The 24,600-nt window shown below is 36.7% G+C and overlaps 1 protein-coding gene across 1 annotated transcript in view; it reads left to right on the top strand.

Moving 5' to 3' along the window:
- LOC145266428 (uncharacterized) overlaps positions 1–23,735 on the top strand; it is a 132,648-nt gene extending 108,913 nt beyond the window's left edge. Inside the window, exons 14-16 of the mRNA XM_080122098.1 lie at positions 8,233–8,358; positions 10,706–10,808; positions 23,546–23,735. Coding sequence (XP_079978224.1) covers positions 8,233–8,358; positions 10,706–10,808; positions 23,546–23,672 — 356 coding nt within the window. The 3' untranslated portion in view covers positions 23,673–23,735. The remainder of the gene's footprint in view (positions 1–8,232; positions 8,359–10,705; positions 10,809–23,545) is intronic.
- The last annotated feature ends 865 nt before the right edge of the window (positions 23,736–24,600 follow it).

The following is a 24,600-nucleotide window of genomic DNA, read 5'->3' as shown; positions in this document are numbered from 1 at the left end:
TGTTAACAAGAAAAGGACATTCTTTTTCGCAAAGAGATCAAAAAGAATAGGCAATATTTAATAAATGCTATAAACTCTCTTTTACACATAAGTAACTTTTTCTTTGTAAAGAAAGAAGAGGAAAAAAGGTGTAGGATCAACAAGGAACTGAACCCAGTACAAACACGTTACGACAATTGAAAAATGACAAGCGAACTCTACCGCTTTCTGTATAAATGCAAACGCCAAATTATTTTTTAGACAAATTGCCACACTATGAAATTAATATATGAAAGAAATATTCATTAAATAATCAGGTACGAATTTTGTAAAGGGTTTTTTTTCTATAGAGTTGATACTATAGGAACGGTAAATCAACGAATTGGATTGTTTTGTCATATTAAATAATTCCATACCGTCCAAAAAAATCAAAATGAATGAGTTTGCAAAAAAGATTTTGGAAATGGTGAGATTTCAACAAAGTCAACAATTAGAACTTGAAAAAATGTTCAGATAGGGTAATTGGTAATACAGAAAAAAAAACGAAGAGAAACAATTGGCAATACAAAACGAAGATAAACAGTTAAATTTAATAAAATATCTCGAAGAAAACCGAGGAAGAGAAAAGAAAGAAATGAACGAACAAATATTGGAAAAGCAGTTAGATTTAATGAAATCCTTCGAGGAAAAACAGGAAAGAGATAGGAAAGAAATGAATGAACAAATATTGGAATTGAAAAAAAAAATACATTTAGAGCAACAAAACCATATGACCTATGCAAGCGAGCATGACACAAGACCTCGTATTGCAGAGCAAAAGTAGCAAAAAAAAAGCTACGTAAACACTACAAAAATGGACCCTTCACCAACAGAGAACATAAGGAAATATGTTACGGTGTGAATCAGAAATAAAGAAGTAAAATTGCAGTTCGATTCAGGGTCGGATTTATCAATTATAAATTTTCACACGTGGAAAAGAATAGGAAAGTCCACGATGAAAAAGACGAATAAATGCGCAAGATCGGTAACTGGTGAAAAAAATAAATTTTGAGGATGGGGTAGTTATTAATGTGTCACTAAAAAGAACGACAAAAAAGCTAAAAGCTTTCGTTATAAGGAAAGCAACGAACTTATTCGGGACCGATTGGATTCAGAAATTTGAATTATGGGACTCGTCAATGCGTGATTTTTGTCACAAAGTTGAAAACCTAACGGTAGAAGCCGACAAACTCAAAAAAGATCTCAAAAATCTTTCCCAAGTGTTTTCTCCGAAAAGTTTAGATGCTGCACAAAAATAAAGTGAGATTCGAATTGCTGGACGAAGCAAAACTAATATTCAAAAAGCCATAGAGCGTACCGTTCGCTTCGAGGGAAAAAATTGAAAAAGAATTGGAAAGTCTTGTTAACACTGGAATTTTTCCCCTATTAACTATAGTGAGTGGGCAGTCCCCACCGTATACATGAAAAAATCTCAAGAGATTAGGGTATGCGCGGGCTTTTTGACCGGATTAAATGCGATGCTCAAGGATCATCACTACCCGCTACCAAACCCAGACGAAATATTCGCTAAGTTTAATGGCGGAAAATATTTTTCCAAAACAGACTTAAGCTAGGCATACCTACAAATACTAGGAGAGGAAAATAGCTCGAAACTTTTGTGTATCTCAACGCACAAAGGACTTTATAAAATCAATAGATTAGCATTTGGTATAAAAGTAGCACCTGCAATTTTCCAACAGGTAATTGATAATTTGCTAAGCGGTTTGGATTTCGCAATAAGCTATCTACGACGATATTCTTATTCGTTTATCAAGAACATGCATGAATTACGTGCACTATTAAAAAAGACAAAAATGGGACTGGACGCCTGAGTGCCAAGCAGCGTTTAAGAAATTAAAAAATGTATTAACGTTAGATTTATCCCTGACTCATTTCAATCCGAAACAAGAGATTATTGTCGCAACTGACGCAAGTTCTTATGAGATTGGAGCGTGCATTCTACACAAGCTGCCTGATGGATCCACTAAGCCGATCATGCATGCGTCAAGAACTTCATTCCTGCCGAGAAGAATTACTCCCAAATCGAAAAGGAAGCACTGGGGATCATATTCGGGGTTACAAAATTCCACCGATTTTTACACGGTCGTAAGTTTAAATTGAAAACTGACCATAAGCCGCTTATAACCATCTTTGGCTCTAAAAAAAAAGGTCTGCCGACTTACACAGTCAACAGACTGCAAAGATGGAGGACCATTCTACTGAATTACGATTGCAGTATGGAATTTCTTACATCTGCGAAGTTAAGTCACGCAGACGGATTGTCGCGATTAATCCCAAAATCAAGGGAACCGCTAGAAGACACAGTAATAGCGTCACTACAAAGTGAAAAGGACTATACACAAATACTGTGTAATACGATCAAGGAACTACCAGTTACTTTGGAAGATATAATAAAAGAGGCTGAGGAAGATAGTTTCATCAAAGAAATGAAACAAAAAATTAAATCGGATGAATCGACGGCGGAGGCTTATTCCGTGTGCAATGAGGTACTATTTTACCAAGAAAGAGTAATAATCCCAGCTACACTACAAAATAAAATTCTAAAGGATTTGGGCTACTCGAATGAAGAGCCTCATAAGGTCCTACGTTTACTGGAAGAGTATAGACACTGATATAGAAGGCACGGTAAAGTCGTATAAGGGATGCGCATTGGCTGCAAAAGCGCCCCCAATACAATTTAGCCCGTGACATACAGAAGGATTTCCGGGTTAACCACATAACGACACCAACCTATCATTCCCGATCGAACAGTCAGGCAGAGAAGTTTGTAAAAAATTTAAAAGAGCCGTAAAGAAGGCTAAAGGAACGCGTTCAGAAAAGGCGTTACAATAGTTTTTACAACATGTTTACCGAATTACGTCAAATGAAAGAACTCCATCGAAGATGTTACCGGTAGAGTTAATGTTCGTGAGAAAAATTAGGCCGATTTTCGAGTAATTTTTACCAAAACAGGTGAAACCGCCAAAGACCATAGTTCCTAAAGAGAGGTATTTACCTGGTGAAAAGATATTTTTCCAGGTACACAAAAATGATAATAATGTGGTAACTAGGAAAGGTCCAGAAAAGGATCGAGTGGATGGTTTACATTATCGAAGGTCCAAGATTTACGCACAAGAAACATTTAAACCAAATTCGGAAACGTATAACTGATAACGAAAGACAACCGCCTGCTGAACAAGAAGAAGTAATGGACCAGATATATGACACGTTCGATTTGGTAACACCATAAACAGCCGGACAACGCTGGTCCTCCAGGAAAAGGAAAATGACCGACCCGATAGAGATCAACTCTAGGAAAAAGAGCTATACAGTCATCCCAGGGGAATGAAAAGCTCGGGAAGGGAGGTGTTGTGGAGTACTAATAACCCCTATTTCAGAACTAAGTGGGATCAACTAGTTCTATGAAAACCACTGGTTTCAGAGACATAATGGAGCCATTCATACCATGTTTAAGCGCATGCTCCGAACACGTTCCTCTCATACCACTTTAGTGGCTCCTGTATTCTTTATGACAAATACATTGGGTAATTCTCTACCCTCTTTCCTTCCGATCTATAAGTAAAACAGGCATTCCTCTCCTTCTCTGAAAGGGCATAGGAGATCCCTGGCATTCCCTCCTTCTCTGATACCCATTGGGGCCCCCTCCTCCCCGAAGGGGAGTCTTTTTGACCCGCCTCGGTCGATACCCTCAATTAGGACTACATCTCGCATCATTTTCCTGTAACCGGAGGCAACGAATTCGTGCCCATACCTGCTCCCTACACCAGGCCAATTCAACTGCTCCCTGCAATCCGGATGGACCATCGTTCATGGCATCGGCTCGGACATCTCTATCCCTTAAAGCCTCTTCCAATATAGCAGTCAATAACGCCTGCACTGTTTCAGTTTCTCTCAGCTTCTCATCCGGAAAAGCCCTTCCAGCCAAACCAGATATCCGGTCGCCGAGGTCAGCTATGCTTTCTCCGGGTTGTTGTCGGATCTGAATTATTTTTCTCATTGCGTCAAGGGGACTCTGTTCTCCGGAATACTCACCTTCTAAAGCTGCTCGTAATTGCTCCCATTTCAACTGAGGATTATCAGTTATCTGTTGGCAAATAAACCTCGAGGCTGATCCCGACGTGTGTTCACATGCCAGCGAAATTATCTCTCTCTCCGTAAGATCATAAACTATTTTTTTCTTCAAAATAGAATGTATCCAATTATCCAATCTCCCCAACAGAGCTAGAGAAATTTCCACCGCATACCGCCATTCCCTGGGGAAACTTTCTGATTGGCCATGCCCCATAACTAACTCAACCAGGGCTTCTGCCTCCCATATATTCTGATCAGTGTCAACCTCTCCTATCCGTAGGAGCGATTCGCTCCTGAAGGCTTTCAGTCGACATTGTCACAATTCATCCAGCTATCCCCTCAATATTGATTACTTCTCTACGCCCAAATGATTGTTTAAACAACAACAACAACAACAACAACAACAAAAAATAAGAACTTCCTCTTCAGACTTTAACTCAATATCAACAACAAAAGAATAATAATAAAAAAAAACAGTTAGACAATGACAAAAAAACACAAGCAAAAGCAATAAAATCTTTTTTACTTTGTCTCTTTTTTCTTTCCTTCAAGCTTTTAATTCAATAAAGAAAGAAAAAAATATAAGCTTCATTTAAGCGTCAATTGAATTACAATGAATTGTTTTATCATTAAAAACAATAAGGTTTCTCTTCTTTCTCTCTCAAGCCTTTTAATTCAACAACAAAAAATTTATATAATTCAATCACACCAGAAAAATGTTCACGCCACAGCGATTGGTCCGTTTTAAAACAACCTTCGCTTGTACTTGCAAATATCACCCCTTCCTTTCATTAATTTATTGATATTACTGCTATAGGGTTGGAAGCATGCACGACCAACCGTTAATTTCACGGCGACAGCAAAAATACACTATCTTACTGCCTCTCTCTCTCTCTCTCTCTCTCTCTCTCTCTCTCTCTCTCTCTCTTTCTCTCTATGATCCTTCTTACTCTCCCCCCTCTCTCTCTAGGCCAATTTGCACAGACAGTAGAAAGAAAAAAAAAGGTTCGCTTACCCGCCTGTTGTTCTTCTCTCTCTATCTATCTCTCTCTCTCTCTCGTCGCTTTGCAACGAGCACTTGTTGAAGGCTGTCAAAAGTGTCTCTTTTTTTTCGTCTTCTCTCTCTCTGTTTTCTCTTCCTTTTTTTCCAAAATGTTCAAATGTTTTTGTTTTTTTCAACCGGCGTTTCTTTTTCTCTCTGTTTTCTCTTCCTTTTTTTTCCAAAAACAAAATGTCCTTTTCACACGTGCGAATTCTTTTTCTGGCTCAAAGTCTTTCTTCAGGCCCTGTTTTTTTTTCGGGTGTCTCTTTATCGATTTCCTTTTCCGTCTCTCCTTCCATTTGTTTTCAGATATCTCCGTCTGCCTCTCTGTCTCTTTCTTAGTACGTCTTTTCTTCTGCCACCGATAATGTATGATTATAACGCAATCCCAACTCTGTTTTTTTTCGTGGTAACAAAAATGAGAAATATTAAGTCTCACCCTTCTTTTTTTCTGGTCGATATCACCAACTGTAAGATTGTAATGCAATCGCAGCACCGTTTTTACTTTCTTCTTCCGTGGTAACATAAGGTCGCCCTGGTCAAACGGCAACCAAGCTGTAACCCCTCACTGTCACTAGTCATGACTACAATATATATGAGTAAAGAGTAAAAGTTCTACATAGAAAATTAGAATCTTTCGAAATACTTACTGAAAAGATTTTTATATTAAAAGAATTGATCTAATGTAACCCTTCACTGAGAAGGTGATTAAGGACCCCTCTCTATCTGAATTCTTGGCTAGTGTAGTCTAGTTTTCTCTGAGGTTGTTACATGAAATCTGGTATGCTGAAAGCGAATATCGAAGCAGCAGGTAGGAAGAAAGACAAACTCATGTAGTCTATCTACAGAAGCTTAATTTCGCAGAATTATGTACAAATGTTTTTACAGATCTCATTCTGTTTTTGTAAGTTTTTTTCACAGTCTCAAATCTCTTCAGAGACAGCGACAGACAGTTGGATGAGGGAGATGGAGGGGTCGGCGGGTTTATACGATCTGTTCTCCCCAAATTCAACAAGCAATCTTCTTAATTTTAGAGCGTATCGACCCGATGTGGATGGGGTGGATGTCTCCCCAGCCAATCAAATCACACTAAGCCCCAACGATCTGAGACCCCATTCAAGACTAAAAATCCCATAACCTCGAGGTCATCAGCCATCACTCAGCCAGTACAATATGTTCGTCTAATATCCTCGCATTTCTTGTTGTTGAGTTTTTCCCCAATAACAAAATATCTTAGGTTTTTCCAACCAAAAAACAAATATATCCATTTTGACAATGAATTAAAATATATCTATATTTATCCACCCTAAATTCCCGAGGCACCTGCCGTTACAGGGGATTGGTCAAAAAGCTATCTCAGCGTAGTTCTAAAGCTCCTCAATGGGGGATTAGGTTACACTAAAATATTCTTATTTAAAATTATTTTTTACCAATTTAAACAACTAATAATATATAAACAATATATAATTTCCAATTTGAGACTAAAAACATCGCTTTTACTTGATTGATATTGTCGGACTGACTTCCTCATCTTGGTTGTTAGTGACATATGGCCGAATGGTCCTAGTCGTTGTATCAAAGTTTACAGTTACCCAAAGGTGCTGAGTTCAATCCTGAACGAAGGCAGTGAAAAAGTAACATTCAAAACAGAGAATCAGCAACTATGTCCCAGAGCCTAGCTGGGGTCCGAACACGGTACCCCCGTAATAATAATAAAGGGTTGGGTTCGAGACTCCCAACAAACGGTTCCCCAGTTCGATATAAAACACCTGATGAAGGCCGGAGGGCAAAACGTCGAAACGTTGTGACGATAACAACCAAGATGAGGAAGTCAGTCCGCCAATCTCCATCAATGAAAACACCTCATCTCAAAAATACAGACAATTACTATCGCTTTTACTTTTCGCGTAAACTATTGTATTAATTTTTTTAAAAAATAGACGATATCTATTGAAAAAAATATTTCCAAATTATTTCCAAAATAGTTACTGAAAACTTTTATTTAACTTTTTAAGAATTTACTTTAAAATTTCTCATAGTACAAGTACTTTTTTTACAATTTTAAAATCTAAAATAATAACATGACATTTTAAACTGTCTTTTTTGACAATTAAGGTTATGAAATTACTTTAAGTTTTAATTAAAAACATTTTGAAAAATAATTAATTTACTATTCTCTATTAAAAAGTAAAAATAACTCGAAAATATTAAACATACTCAATGCTCGGGATAAAATTGTCCATTTGAGCCATATGGAGACAGAGAAGGTATTAAGATGCTAAAGATTTTTTTTGTCTAGATGATGCTATTGTTGGCTAAAAGGGCGATAGGTATGTTCATGTTGCTGAGTCCAGAAGCAGATGTGCTGCTTGTTGATACGCCCACTCAAGTGACAGTGATCCTCGTTATATAAAGAAAATCTAATCCAACAAACCAGGATCAGTTTCCATCCTTTGACTGATATCTTCTCAAAATGATTCTCGTTCTGATTTATTGCAATTGGTTTGCTGCTACAAGACTTGAATTTTGAACCTTCTCAAAACTAATGATCTCGAAATATCTGTTTCTTATAATAGACGGCATGTTGATTTTCTGAGGGATTCCGCAAGGCATTACTGTAAAATGTGAATATTGTCAGGAATAATGGCAGAACGATGTTAACCACTGTGGTCTTTTTGGGTATTTGCGACACTTCCTGTTTCCCAAAATTTTGCTTGAAAAGTTGAATCGTCCTTCTATCAGGTACATTGTTCCTGCCAAAATGTTTCCTGCATTGTCACTGCACCAGAACTGATTTTGTTGCAAATTACGCCTCGATGATTTTTTTCCTGCTGTTGCGTTGTATGAAGTTTAGTTGAATCCATGTTGGTGTCACTTGAATCTCTATAATATGGACAATAATATGGACAAAAATTGTAAAAGACAACTTTCGAATGAAATACAAAATAGGGCGCTTATTTTGAGCCACCCTGGATATACATATATTCGATATATATAATTTCATTTTAACTACTGTGTCTTCATTGTATGTGTATTTATTATTTTCTTTCAATTAATTGTCTTTTATTTATTTGTTGCAGGTAAATGCCTTATTGACCCAGCCTATTGCAAAAATGGAGGAATATGTAATCAGCGCATGTACGATATGTACCACAGCTGTAATTGTTTGAATAAATTTTCTGGAGACCAATGTGAGATATATAATGGTATGTGCATTGATAAGTATTAACGATTTTTTTAACACAAGCAATCAAAGAGTACATGCCTCGACCATAACCAAATAATACCCTCATCGACACACCAGACTACTCGGTAGACTCAGAACATTCTTATAACATTGCAAAATGCTTATTTGGATTGGGAGAATATATATATATATATATATATATATATATATATATATATATATATATATATATATATATATATATATATATATATATATATACTTTATTTTTACCTTTCTTGCCACTTGGAACTTAAGGAGATACTATTTGACTGTGGAGAGTTGAGCGGCTAAATGTTTATTTGCATTACATCTAAACTTTTGCAGGTTAGTACAGCCAGAGAAGCAGGAAACAGGGAGGGAATTACAAAGTTTAGCAATCCGAATGAAGAAACAAGTATAAGGCTTTTCGACATCAAGTGACCTGAACAGCAGTGAAGGGGGATAATTTTGCTGCTTGTCGGGTTAGTCAAGAGAACATTACATTCAAGTACTTGTAAAACAGACACATGGTGATGAGACAGGTCTTAAATCTTGTTGTGGCTAGAGATGGGGTGGGTCAGCTGAAAACCTTTGATTGGAGTTAATTTTTAAAATACCCAATTACAACTCCCGACCGATTCCTGCAAATATTGTAAACCTTTAACTCCCATCCTAGGCTCAGAAGTAAAAAAGTCAACTGAAAAAAATACTATCTCCTGTATCAGTTATAAAAAAACTGATTCTAACTTCTACAAAAACGTGAAAGATACGATACAAGTCAGTGAACGGATACCCTTAAAGTATGTCTGTAACACAGACGTTTGTATGGATAAGACTGACAAAACCGTTCTTCTATATCATGACACATGCTAATAAAAAGTGTCAGTATATAAGGGAGTTGATACTTGCATTCTTATAATTCCTGACAAGAAACAAATATCAATTCTGAAGTGGAACGGGTTTATTTTCGGCAGCATTGTAACTCTCGCTTCCCTTATTTTGTTATGTAGTCCTCAATTCCATGAGCGATGTTTCTGACAAACGGTGTCAGAATCTATCCATATAACAATTATCGTTGGCTAGTTTTTGATTTTAAAGTTATATTTTTAATTTTAGCTTCTTACATCAAGTGGTTTCATGACTTGTCGAAAGCGATTTTTATAAAAAAAAATAAACCCGGCATAGCTATGTTAATTATCTTATTAGCAGACGACATTCGAATTGGAAGAAATCGACTGAACCCCCAAAAAGCTGACAAACAACTATATTTTCAGACTCGCCAAACAAAAAATGACAGGCAAGGAAATAAATCTGTGCATGCTAGAAAAACAACGAACCATGTTGAAAGGATGTGGAAGCAACACAGCGTAACAAGCAAGAATGCGGGACCAGCCGGGAGCTTCTTGGTACATATTTACTTGAATTTATGTGGAGACAAAAATTTGAAAACGATCCTTTTGTCTCTATCATTTCCGAAAGCTACCCGGTTGGGGCTTCCTCCCATTTCCTCTACCCCATCACCTCTCTCTTTGCTGTCGATATGGCCAATCAACAGTCGACCGAAGTAAAAGATTCCTAAGGAAATATCATCATCTCAAGAAAGCTCTTCCGCCGGTAATTAACAACCTTAAAAAAAAAAATCACTATTGAAAAAAAAAAAAAATATGTTTTTCTATTTCTGTGTAATCCCCCACAAAAAAAAAAATAAAAAAAACAACCTGACTGAACAAAAAGTCTTGAAAATAAAATTTAAAAAAATAAGAAAAAAATACGGTTAAAGAAAAACAAAAAAACAATGTACATAAACCTAACATTTATACGGGTAAACAACCTTTTTTTGAAGATAACAATATTTACATAACTTGCTGTTGATAAATATTTTGCAAAAAAAATATATATATATAAATACTAAAATAAAATAAATAAACATATTTGCTTTTTTCAAGGTAGGTTTTTTGTTATTTTTGATAATTTGCATTTTTTTTTCCGGTTTGTTTTGCTTTTTTCCTTAGTCGGCGTCTGCTACGCCACTCGGCTGTCACCGATGATTGCCAGTTTCGCCCGATCCGGGCTTGACGGTAAATCATGAGAATTCGGGTCAAATTATGCAAGAGTACCAACATTTCCCTTGGCCTACAATATCCTCATTATCATTTTTTATAACATACCTCTAAGTCCTACTTTTTTTATTTTAAAGTCATACTAATATTCCGACATTCACATTTATATAGGTTTTATCTGTTTTAACTTACATGTGTGAGTGTTGAACTGTAAGCTTGGCATTCATGAAGTAAAAACATTTTAACTCCATGAATTTCAATTTGTTTTATTGTTGATATTTTCAGGACCTGATGATCCTAAAAAGAAGTGGATCTTTGTGGCTATCGGATGCAGTGGAGCAATTCTCGTTATAATTCTGATCGCTGTCGGCACAGTAATATATTTAAGGTAACTAGTGTTATTTATGGATTCATATTTTCTATTGTCGATACTCACAATAGAAAATAGTCTATTATTTTTAGAATTCTATCTATATCGGAAATCATATATATATATATAAACCTATATGAAAAAACTTATTTAATTTTTATATATTTTTTATCATTCGTTTGAAATCTATTTTAGTCAGTAAATCATGTAATCATTTGCAATCGCTGTATAAACTTGCTTTCTCGAATTCACAATAATCCTAATATCATTTCAAGGATCGTCAGTTGTCTACCATGAAACACTGTTTCGAGGATTTAAAAATAAAATAGAATACTAAATCATCGCTTCCGTTTTTATCAAACACCACCTCCCTTAATCACAAGAACAAAAAATGTTCCGAATATTGGATCTTGTTTTCCTTTGGACAAGATCAAAGTGTAGTATCTGTTCTTCAGATGCTGCAAGCTATGACTAGCTATGACTAGCAAAGACCAGATGTGGGGGCAACCCCACATGCCTGACCATTAACCAGCTCCCATTTCCCACCTCTCGGGAGCTGGTCCCCTTTTTCCCTTCCCCCTCCCTTCACTCCTCACATTAAAAATCGGCCTTGTGCCTAATTTGCTCGGTGGGGAGCAAATAAATACCATCTGTTCTTCATATGCTGCACTTCCATTTCTTGTTCTCTGTCAGAGGAGGAGAAATCCTTCACGACTGAGACAATTTTTATTTTTGTTTCTTTTCTCCACTGGTGTCTAACTCTGTCCTGTGGGGAGGCATTGTAAATAGGAACTTGTCCATGCTATCAAAAAAATATCTTTCTTTCCTGTGACACTCGGCCCTGTCTTCAAATTCAAAATGGATATTTTTTTAATTTACAAGTCTGTTGTATTTATACGATTCGGATAAACCCATTATAATTATATATATATCAACACTGTACAGCGGTTCCTGCACCAATGTTGATGAAACTCTGTCGTAATGACGCCAAGAACATCCAAATACAAGACTCAGCCGATAGCAAAACAAACTTATTGAACTCTTGAGGTAACGAATGTTTGTAGCGTATCAACTCCTTAGTCTAAAGGGGATGTACATATTGTTTACTCCCTGGGAGGCTGGTTGTCATGCCAGGACATAAGAACGATTCCGGAAACGTTCCAACGACAAACCAAATAACTCTCCTCAGTTTCACATTGTTGTGAATATGGATTATCTCCTCTTTGATAATCCAAGCTATAAAAACTGTTCATTTCCGCTTGTCAAGTAGACGAATAGTAAGATTCTTGATTGAATAAAAGATTACTAGACGGAATCTCCTGTCCGGTTTTAATTATATTTTTTTCAATTAAGAATAGAACATTTCTTTAAAAGCCTCGGACACTGAGCAAAGATTTCAACTTTTGTCCACTGACGGCATTAGAGGCCCAAGAGCAACACATTTTGGACGCCTTCGTTAACGGCTTACGTAATGCTCAGGTAAGACAACGTCTTCTTGAGAATAAGACTCTTACACTTAGCACAGTTTACGAGCAAGCCTATAACTTCGAATGTGCTATACAGCAGTCTCGTTCTTATTTATAACCAGACACCGTGGACGTCGCGCTAAACCCACCTATTTCTACCGCCCTCCCGCGGCGATAGTCCAATGAAGCTTAAAGAAGAATCGGTCATTGGCGCTCAAAAAAGGGATATCTGATATCTTTTTGCGGTTTATCTAAACACCTACGAGTTTCCTGTCCTGCTAGAGATACTCTTTGTCATAAATGTGGAAAACTTGGTCATTTTTCAAAGGTATGCAAGTCTTCTAAAACTAGGCACCGCCAACACTGGGGGGGCAGGTCAGTACTTTTTGACGGACCGTCTTTTTAAAAATCTACCAAAAATCAGGTAATTATCCGATCAATACGAAATTTTCAGCGATTATTAGGAGAAGAATGAACTTTATAACAGTGTACTTATTTTTCATAAACGATATTTATATATATATATTTTTTTGCTTACAAAACCCCCCTTGTTTTGAAGTGGGAACAAATATGCTTAAAATAATCATCTGAAACTGAAATCAACATATTGTGTTGTTGTAAGGGACAGAATTATAGATTCAAAAAAAAAAAAAAAAAAATTGTTTGCATACCTTATTTTGACGTCTGAATATCAGAACTTCGATTGTGTTTAATTATCCCGCTTTTGAGTTTTGAAGTGTGAAATTCGGTGAATATGTTAAGTAAAATAATTAATTTAAGTTAAGCAAAACAAACAAAAAAAATTTTTAATATTTATACGAAAAAAGCTATTTTAAAATTTTTGATAAATAAATTAACAATTTTTTTTTAGCGAGCCGAATAATGCATGACCATTATTAAACAGGGCATGCTTTGAATAATCGATACCAAAAAAAAAAAATTCGATAAATATTGTGCCCTTTGTGTTAAAAATAGCATCATTTTTTTCGATCCCGTTTGAAAACGTTTGCCGCCTTTCGACTACGGTGGACCAAACGCGCTGAAATAATTTTTTTTTATTCAGCTTTAAATTGCCCCCCCCCATTTTGGGGAGCCTGCCCCCCCCCCACACATACACATTAAAAACCAAACGCATACAAATGGTCACCCATCTGGTACTGGCCAGCCTCAGCTTTATAATACATTGAAATTTTCGTCACTGAAAAATAAGTTTTTTTTGGCCTGTTTGGTCTTCCATAGTTTTCTTATTATCAAAAGAAAACGTAAACAGAGTCGATCTGAACTCTACGTCAACGCGAAATATTTGGTTACCTATATGAATAAGTGGAATTATTTGAAATTCAGGTACTTATATTATAATATTTTTGCATATTCTCTTAGAAAATCATCCTAAATCTTAGTTAGACAATAAATAAATTAATTAATTATTTCAAAAACCCTTTTTTTTAAATATTTAAGTACGTTTTTTGTGCAAGACAAAAAATGTCAATTGTTAACTTTTTGGGAAAATTTAACATTTAAAATTGAATTAAAAATAGTAGAAAAAGTTTTACATTATTCTGTTTTCTATATGATAAAATTCAGGGTTTTATCTTTCTGGAAAAAAAAAGTTACTCAGAAATAATGGATTTTAATAAATGTAATTTCGTTTTAAAAAACAACAACAACTTGATTTTGCGGCCATTTTTGGCGGTGCCTATCTAAAACCCTATACAAAGCCGCTCGTCAAAATACATCTGCGATATTAGCAGCCTCCCCTGAATGCCTTTACAAAACTATTATAAAAATGAAAATTAACGGAAGATCTACGAATGCTCTAATCGATAGCGGAAACTCATAAACTTTTATCTTAGAAAGCTTGTTAAAAACCAACAACTTGCATTTTGTCTCCTCTCCCAGAAGAGTAACAATGGTAAATGCGTCATTGTCTGCACACGTAAGTGCTTATTGTTTGGTGGACTTACTATTTATTAACGTCTCCTGTAAAACCACTAAATTATCCGCAATGAAAAACGTTTGTTGCAAAATAATACTGGGACACCTTTTTCTGCAGCAACATTCACAGATTGAAATTCCGTTTGGTGGTTCAATGCCTGCATTGAAAATTTGTGGATTGGTGACAGCAAAAATCCAGTACCCGTCACTTTTCAAAAACCTAACTGAAAACTGCAACCCATAGCAGTGAGAAGCGAACGTTTTTACTTATAGTAATAAAAAATTCATTGACTCTGAGATAAAAAGACTACTCGAGGATGGTATAATTTAACCTAGCAAATCACCCTATAGGGCTTAGGTAATTATAACCACTTCTGAACACTATAAAAAGAGAAGATTACTTCCAAACCATAAATAAATTTACTCTTTTGGACGTCTTCCTACTACACAGGATAGATGAAATGACAGGCGAAATAGTCAAATATCGTATGTTTTGGCTTCTGGATTTGAAAAGCGTGTACCATCAGATCGCCATTAGACATAGAGACAAGCTATACACAGTAGAGACGTTTCCTCTGTCCCGTCAAGCCGTTGTGGCATTCGATTGACTGAAAAAGGATATTGAAAAATTAGCAATTACAACAATAGACCAAAACAATCATCTGGCTGTCGAAACGGATGCGTCAGATTGTGCTATTGCTGCTTCTTTGAGACACGCTGATGGTCGTATAGCCTTTTTTTTTTTCAATGATCCTCTTACGGGCTGAACGACGATACTCTGCAATTGAAACCCCTCCGGAAGATTATTACACTGAAAATACTCCTGGCACATCGTCTAATGACACTGTCTCCGTTGGGGCTTCGTCAGACACTTCGGACGGGCCAATCCCGAATCCCTGAACGATGAAGGACTAGCACCGAAAAAACGTGTTCATCTAGCAACTGACTCTGATGCAGAACGGCCTTCTCCTCTGAGAAGCAAACATTTCGAAGCGAGGTATTTTAGAGCCCACAGACAGGCTCGCACTGAAGAGCTTTCCTGTTTGAGTACTCCGACCTCGAATCATAGACTGCCGAAGCGGCCACTATGAGCTCGTAGAAAGCCTGGGCATTAAAGAGACTTTCTTATCTATCAGTGAGAAATTTGGTAGGGGAGAATGTTGTGAATATGGATTATCCCCTTTTTGATAATCCCATCTATAAAAGCTGTATATTTCCGCTCGTCAAGTAGACGAGTAGTAAGATTCTTAATTGAAAAAATACAAATAGACGGAATCTCTTGTCCTGTTTTCATTACACACATATGACATTATAATGAACAGTAACCGTTAATATCTCTTTATTAAGAGATAGTATTGCAATAATTATTACACAAACTAAACTGGTACTCATTGAAATAAAAACTTCCGGATATTAAGAGAAAGGCGAAGTCATTCTCCTTCGTTGCAGTCTAAAGGCAACTTACTCAAATTACTCAAATTGTCTAAAATTCCATGCATTCGTATACAATACTACTTATCCACCCATCTATACTTTAACTATACTTACAGAATATGCAATAGCCTATATCTATTAGGTATAACTGTACTCCATATCAAATGTTTTCTTGTATCTATACTGAGCATATCTTATCTTTCAGTCTTACTAAATGTCCGGTTTGGGCACCAAATCAGAATTTCTAATAGCAAGTAGATCATACTCTAACACTTTATCCTAATCCTAAACCTACTAAACCATATCTAACCATACATTTCTAAACCTACTAAACCATATCTAACCATACATTGCTAAACTTACAAAACTATATCTAACCATACATTAACTCGTCTCTCTCGATCCAATACTGTAGCAAATTTAGCTGCTTCCACTGCATGAATTTTTACCTATACCCTCTCCCAGTAAAAATGAAAATGGAAAGCATAATAATGCCCTTTTTTAACCACGCTTGAGGAGTGAAAATTTTCTGTAGAAGCTAACCTAAATGCCCGATTTCTCCAGGAGATATTAACCTAAATAACCAATAAATATTAACTACCGATGCGGGGTCGCAGAAATACCTGGATTAGGACCCAGGCGCGGGGCGAACCCCCTCGGAGCTGATGGACCCGTAGGTCTTCCCAGGTCATCCGTCTAGGAGAAGGAAAACTCTGAAACTAAACCTAGGGGAGGGAGGCCTCTTCAGTCCTGGACGACAACCTTCCTAGAGCTGATGACTCAAACAAATCACCGGTTGGCAAACCTAAACTGCTTAAGGAGGAGATAAACTCTGTCTATCGCCCGGCTTTCATACTCCTTCTTTGCCTATTGGCCAGGCGTAGAGGTACTATCACAGGGACTCGTCTGAATCACCCAGTGGTTGACCTTGTTTCCTGACTAGGGCAATGAACGCCGCTTTTCCCCACTCCCGCCACATCCCATCCCCCTAAACTGGACACAGTGGTGGTGCTTCAGTGCCATATATGTCGGTGCAGTTGGACTGGGCTGGCTTTGCCTAATGGATTGAGGGTACCGGATTGACAGTTCCTGCCTGCTGTTTCCGACTGATAGTACAGGAGCCCTAACTCTTTGGTAGCGCTTAGAGCGGCTGCTCCATCAACAGTTGTAAAATATCGGGATGTTTGTAGTGTCATGTCGCCCATGGAAAGGGACCCTGCACTCATCCCCGGTGGGCTTTCCTGAGGCCACAATCCTGTGGGTGAGGACAGCTGATGGTCTACTTGTATTGCATGTCTGGTATTCTGCACAACTACTTGTCCAGCACCCCCTCACTCATCCACCCTAACTGAAACTTTTAAATAAAATAAAATGAAATGACAGCTCAAGCAAAAGTTACGTTTAAACCAGGACCAAACTCAAAGAAAACCAACCTGCCTCCTCCCTTGAGGCTTGCATTTACTAATATCCGCGGGCTTAGAACTAACTTAGATGATGTTGAGTCATTTCTCCTTGTAAACACCCCGGATATCTTAGCATGAGGTGAAACTAACCTTCACTCCTCCATTCCCTCTAACCACTTTAACATGCCTGGTTATCTCCCACTCTACCGTAAGGACTCGGACAGACATATGCATGGACTTGGAGTCTATATTCGAAACACCCTCCCCCTAACTAGAGAAATAAAACTAGAATCAGAGGGCCAGGCCTTTATGTGCTTCAGACTAAATATGCAACACAATATTAACTACTTGTATTTTCTCTACCGCTCTCCCTCAAACCAAGACTGTACCCTAATAAACAAAGTCTCAGACATCATAGATATAGCACTCTCCCTCGATACTAGCGCACAAATACATGTATTTGGTGACTTCAATGTCCACCACAGTAACTGGTTAGGATTCTCAAATCACACAGACGTAGCTGGTAGCGCAACACATAGCTTCTCTATATCTCATTCCCTATCTCAGTTGGTTACATTTCCGACATGTTTCCCAGACCAGCACGATCAACATGCCTCACTTCTAGATCTCTTTCTGACAACGGTTCCCAATGACTGTACAACAAATGCCCACAGCCCACTCGGGAATGCTGATCACGCTGTGATAATGGTAGACATCAACCTAAATTCTCGCCCTAAAACTGAAGACCCACTACTCAAAACAACGAGGTATTACAAAAAGGCTGATTGGGAAGCCATCAGGGAGCTCATCAGAGATGCCCCATGCCAAAATATCTTTACTCTTCCAGCGGAACAGTGTGCAAATGAGACAACTGAATGGTTCAAAACTGCTATTGAAGCACATGTTCCCGCACGGAAATACTATAGCAAGCCCCACTCTCCCCAATGGTTTACTTCTGCTTGTGCAGCTGCCATTTGTCAAAGGCAGCATGCGTTCCGCAGATTCAACCGACATAAATCCAGCTCAAATAAACAGAAGTTTATAGAAGCTAGAAATAATTGTAAGAGAGTGATAGACACAGCTAAGACAGATTACTCTGAAACCACCAGAAAGCGCATCGAAGCACAGAAATTAGGAACCCGGAATTTTTGGAAAATCTACAACAGCGTAGTTAATAATGGACAGTCAATTATTCCCCCACTAACAAACAATCATGAGGTTGCTTGCACGGCAATTGAAAAGGCTAATCTGCTTGCCAGTCGGTTTGCCTCAAACTCCACACTGAACTCGGTACACCACTCACTCCCTGATTTTCCTCTGCGAACAGACGCCACACTTGACGATTTGAAAATCACCCCTTCTCAGGTACATGCTATTATAAAAAACCTAGACACCTCAAAAGCATGTGGACCAGATCTCATCCCGGCTGTGCTATTAAAAAATGCTCTGCCGAGGTTGCTCCAGTTCTGTCCAAACTTTACAATAAATGCCTTAACGAATCTTGTTTTCCCGACTACTGGAAAACCGCCTCTGTGGTACCAGTCTTCAAGAATTCTGGTGAAAGAACTGACCCACTAAATTATCGCCCCATTAGCCTCCTCCCGCTTTTCGCCAAAATATTTGAGTCCTTAGTTAATCAAGCCCTAGTCCAGCACCTAACAGCTGCTAAACTCCTGACTGACAAACAATATGGATTCAGGCAAGCCCGTTCAACAGCAGCTATCTTAACTGTAGTTTCTGAACGTATATACCGTTCATTGGATAAAACAGGGGAGGGTAGAGCGGTGGCCCTTGATATATCTACGGCTTTTGACAGGGTATGGCACGATGGTCTTCTAAGGAAAATTAGATCATATGGAATCACTGGAAGAATTCATAATGTAATTAAATCCTTCTTAAGTAATAGAAAAATCAAAGTTGTCCTCGACGGACATACATCCAAACAATATGACATAAATGCGGGAGTACCTCAGGGGTCTATCCTTGGACCTCTATTATTCCTGATATTCATAAACGACCTCCCTGATAATATTGTTTCGGAGATGGGTATATTTGCCGATGACACCACTCTCTATAACAGATATGAGGGGAAAACAAATGAACACATATCCAAGGAAATGGCAGAAACACTAGAGGATGACCTCCAATCCGTAGTGGAATGGGGACGAAAATGGTTGGTCACATTCAATGCTGCTAAGACTAAGCTTGTTTCCTTCAATAACTACAAGAAACCTTCTCTACCACCAATAGCAACGGCCAAGAATACATTGCCTGAAAGTACTTCTTTTAAACTCCTCGGCCTAACGTTTACAGGGAATATGAACTGGAATAGATACATTGAGAGCATTGCCAAGGCTGCTGCAAGGAAGGTTGGCTCCCTCTACCGTGCTAGAAAACTACTTACGCCTGCCAGTATCCTATACCTCTATAAGGCAACCATTCGCCCATGTATGGAGTACTGTTGTCACATCTGGGCTGGTGCATCTGCTGCTTGTCTCTCGCTCCTGGACAGGGTTCAAAAAAGAGTCGCCAAGCTGATAGGTCCTGAACTGTCATCTAGGCTTCAACCTCTGTCCCATCGACGAGATGTTGCATCCCTTTGCCTGTTCTACAAATACTTTAATGATGAATGCTCTGACGAACTGCAAACACTTGTACCTCCCCGACGTAACAACCCCGACAAACCCGACAAGCTACTAAGTCTCATCCCTTTACAGTAGAGATCTCTAGGTGCAAGAAAGCCTTTTACTCCAATAGTTTCTTCCCCAGAACTGCGGGTTTTTGGAACTCCCTTCCGGGATTCTGCTTTCCCAACTGCAATGATATGCAGAAGTTCAAGTGTAATCTTAACAAACATCTTTCTACTCTTCTCCCTTCATAATGACCCCGCTAATTAAGTCCCTAATAGTAGCCCCCTGCTTCAAAGTGGCACTGTGCCTTGTTTGGGGTGAAAATTGAATAAAAAAAAAAATAAAAAAAATGACATGATGTCTTGAACCAGAGGAGAGTTATTTAGTTTGTCGTGTGGATGTTTCTAACGGCAACCAGCTACCCAGGTGTTAAACACAATCAAACAATAGGCACACGGACGATAGAAATATCATCGGGTCGATATGGCGTTGGTTATAATCGATTGCACCTCTTGTTGTCATAGAGTCTTCATTGCGGCGTTAATGGTACGTATTCCTCATGACATGGACCGCTTTTCTGTCGCTGAAAATTAACGCTTGTACAAAACAGCAAACAAAGACATTTTTTAATAAAAATATAGATTCTGGGGGAGCATATCGAACTGACCTGACGCGTGCATCACCGACGGCTTCACATCCCCAAAACTTATGCGTCTGCTTTCGATGGAGTCCGACGCCTCGACTGTTTAAAACAATACCATCATAATTCTATTCCCCTCTCTCTCTTCATTGAAAGAGAGATAAAGGGAGTGAAAGAGAGAAATAGAAAAAGAGAGAAAGAAATATACATAATACTTTAAAATTGTTGAGTTTTTGGAGACGTTGATGGCGAGTTCTGGGGGTTTACCTTTCGAATTCTAGGGTCTCAGATTGTTTTGACAGGGCCGAGTTTCATAACAAATGATCAGTCAAACCTGGTTGATATATTCCGACATTTTGAAAACTACAAAACACCTGCATGACGCACGCGCTTCACAACTAGTACAGAACTATATATATATATATATATATATATATATATATATATATATATATATATACGATCATGACAATGTTTTGATCAATTAATTATGAATGATTAAAGATACTGTTAAGCAAAGTTAGTTTAAAGAAAGTCTAGTCCTAAATGAAACAGAAAAGGAGAATTTCACAAAAGTTCAATTTGAAAAAGTCACAAGCAAATTGCAGAAACTAATACAAAAAATAGAGGACGACACAAAAAAATTAAGAAATGAATGGATAGGCAGAGACAGAGATAGAAAGAGAAAAAAAGAAACGAAAAGTGGAATTTTTATGCGCCTACACAAAAGTTTATATATTATATAACTTTTATTTTTTAATATCAATACAATATATATATATAGTAAGTTATAAAATATATATGGCGATTAAGCTACACTGAATATTCCGCGTTTCATCCACTCTAGGACTCTTCAGGCTTATGCGCATAGGCTGAAGAGTCCTAGAGTGGATGAAACGTGGAATATTCAGTATGGCTTAATCGCCATATATATTTTATAACTTACTAACTAGCTCTACCTCCGTACTGACTACTTTTGAAGTAAATACTTAAAGTTTACGCATAAATTTATACCTTCGTATATTAATTTTATGTGAGTAAATGAAGTAGTTATATATATATATATATATATATATATATATATATATATATATATATATATATATATATATATATATATATATATATATTGATATAGTATAGTATTGGTATATATATATATATATATATATATATATATATTGATATAGTAACATGATTTGTTTTCATTATAATATGTTAGCATTAAAGTAGCACATGAATATCTTTAAGCGAATATATTACCCCTAACATTATAACTCGTATTAGTATTCTATTGACTTTACATTTTATCATCTTTATTTCCTTGCATTTTTTTTATTACTGTGTACTATTACTATTGATTAGCAAGACTATATATGTTTTGAAACTATAATTAATATTAATTATATGATGGCATTTATTAGTTGTTGATACAAATTTTAAATTAGCTTGGAATTCTAAAGTAATTTATTATGTACCTCCTTCATAAGTAAATAAAAGTATTTAATATATAAAAATAGCAAATAGCGGGCTAGACAAAGCAATGATATCACCTCCCCTCATAACTAATATGTATATCAAATATCATACTTTATATTAGTTTATACATAAGCAATAATACTTTGCTACCCAATCATGAGCATGTTTCAGCCAGCTAGTTACTAGTAACTAGAGACCTCTTCAAGCGATACAGCTTATACAAAAGCAAAGATAAAATAAAATCAGGTCTTCAGCGTTATTAAATGTTGTTAAAAATAGGAATAAGGAATAAGATTTAGTGTTGAAATATAGGAATAACGAAGAAAAGATGGGTTGGTTAAAAAACAAAGAGATAATTAAAAAACTAGACAGAAAAGCATATGTTTGCGTGTGTGGTAGTCGCCTTAAACCTTAAAGATTCTAGTGGTTTATTAGCAGCGATATGTAATGTATACTACTTTTTGGAACATGTATGAGGAAAAGTTAATCGGAATTATTCAGTTGTAAAAATGCTTTTGAATATACTCGAACTTGTCGTGGTTAGAAAACGTACAACTTACCGATCCCCGATCCCCTAATCCTATTGCATTCATTTGTAAAGAGGTTAAAAGATGGGGAAGAAAGGGGAAAAACGAAATGAAAAAGGGAAAAAGGAAAGAGAAGAGAAAAAGGAAAAAAATCTTTTTCGGTGGTGATTTGAAAACATTTTTTTTTTATACTCAACTTCTCTGCCCTCTTTAGTCTTTATATCATCTTTTTGGGGAGCGAAGCCTCATTTATATGCAAATCGATGCATATCACACTACAACCACTAATAAAAGCATTTCATGTATCTCAGTACTGGACCAGCTAAACCAACTCTACACGGTGGTTGTTGTGCGATAACAAGTGTGCGATCATAAATTCTGTTGACATGCGTGTTACGCTTTTAATATACAACGATGATGGTGGAAAGGAACCAACGCAATGTTATGAACAAGCACAATAGTAATATTCACTTCCAGAAAATATAATGTTCTGTATGTGTGTCAGCATATGTTTTATTTACGCATGGAATCATTTTAGTTGGTGAGCAAGTTCTTAATCAATGAACGCTCAGTCAATTTGCATTGAGTTGCTAAGGATAGGAATCTAGCATATGGGCTCTATATGAAGTGAGTTTTTGAAATCTCAACTAATATTTGTAACGAGAGAGAGAAAGGAGAGAGGGAGAGAGGGGGGGAGAGGAACATGAATATATTAACTTTATGCAGATTATTTTGAATTTTAACCGTTTGAGAAGCCAGCGTTACTCAATATTAATCTGACCTTTTTCACCCGGTTACATTCGTCTTTAGTCAACAAATAGTCAGCTCCAGGTAAATCTAATCTGATTGAGAACATATTCTGAAGTTGTTTTGCTTTTAATAACATGTTTTAAGTTACTGTAGTCTCCACTTGAGTACAAGGAAATGTGGGGATCTCGAACTTCCCCAAAACGACTCTTTATCATTATGCTACACGGCATTCCCTCCTCGTGTTTTTCCCTGCTTATTTAGCTATTTTATACTTATAGGTACGCTTCAAAAGAAGTCTTCTTGATAGTTCTATTGGATAAACAATTTGATATATTTCATTCAATGTGGAGCAACTTGTGAAGATGTAACTGGTGGTAGATACACGTGACTTGTATACCCAATCAGAATTCATCATGTCTAAATATTTATTTGCAATTGCCATTCGTTTAGTTTATGCATCCATTTTTATGTTTTATTTCATTTTTTTTTAGGAAGCAACGTGAAAAGAAAAAGCTGAGGGAATCAATAGACGATGACCAGCAACACCCTAATTTCGATTATCGTTTCCCAATGCAATGGCCTCAGCAAAATAAACACATTTCCACACAATGGAATTAGTTTAAAAAGTTCTGAATTAAAACATATAAATAAATATATTTATTTATATATATGTTACAGAAGATCAGAAAAACATTGGTACCATCGATTTCAAATCCAACACAAACGAAACCGGTCTCTGGTCGCCTATGTCAGCCTCTTTTCATCCTCTGTTTATATCTGTCTGAAAAGGCTGAAGAGAGTCCAACATAGGATACCAGAGGCTGGTTCCAGTTCTGTTGGATTTGAAAACGACAGTACCGATTTTTTTCTGATATTCTATAACACAAATATAAATAAATGAATATTATACATTTATATTGATATTGTTTTTATAATCGAACACTTTGCACACACACACACACACATATATACATATATATATATATATATATATATATATATATATATATATATATATATATATATATATATATATTTCAGAATCAAAGAGATTATATAATTATTTTACTGGGGAAATTAAAAAAACGTGTCAGGAGTTTTATTCTACTAAATTATATCCCCTCAACTGATCTGGTGATAGATACACGTGACTTGTTTACCAATCAGAATTCATCATGTCCAAACATTTATCATAAAGCGGTTTTTTCGGAGGTGGGAGTAATATTGGGTCATTTCCTACCAAGGCTAAGAGCTACTGAAGGATAAGGGTTAGTAAGATGGAATTATGGTCATCCAAAAGATAGGCAACAATTAATAGTATAAATTAAATTTGATTACTAATGGGTGCGGTTTATGGCAAGTATTTATTGACATCGGATTGGAAGATGTTTATGTGTTAATCTGAAAGGAAACAATCCCATGGTAAAGAGTTCCAAATATGAACAGACTTTTGCAAGGAAGCTATGTTCATAGAAATCCCACATGCTGCTAAGAAAATAAACAAAGAAAGGGAGGAGTTTTCGTTGTGGTAGCTATACAAGTTCTT

The sequence above is a fragment of the Euprymna scolopes genome, chromosome 41 (genome assembly GCF_053919585.1).
Source record: "Euprymna scolopes isolate OS-2025 chromosome 41, ASM5391958v1, whole genome shotgun sequence".
Taxonomy (NCBI): domain Eukaryota; kingdom Metazoa; phylum Mollusca; class Cephalopoda; order Sepiida; family Sepiolidae; genus Euprymna; species Euprymna scolopes.
Note: the sequence above shows the minus strand (reverse complement) of the source record. Positions and strands in the feature narration are given on the sequence as shown.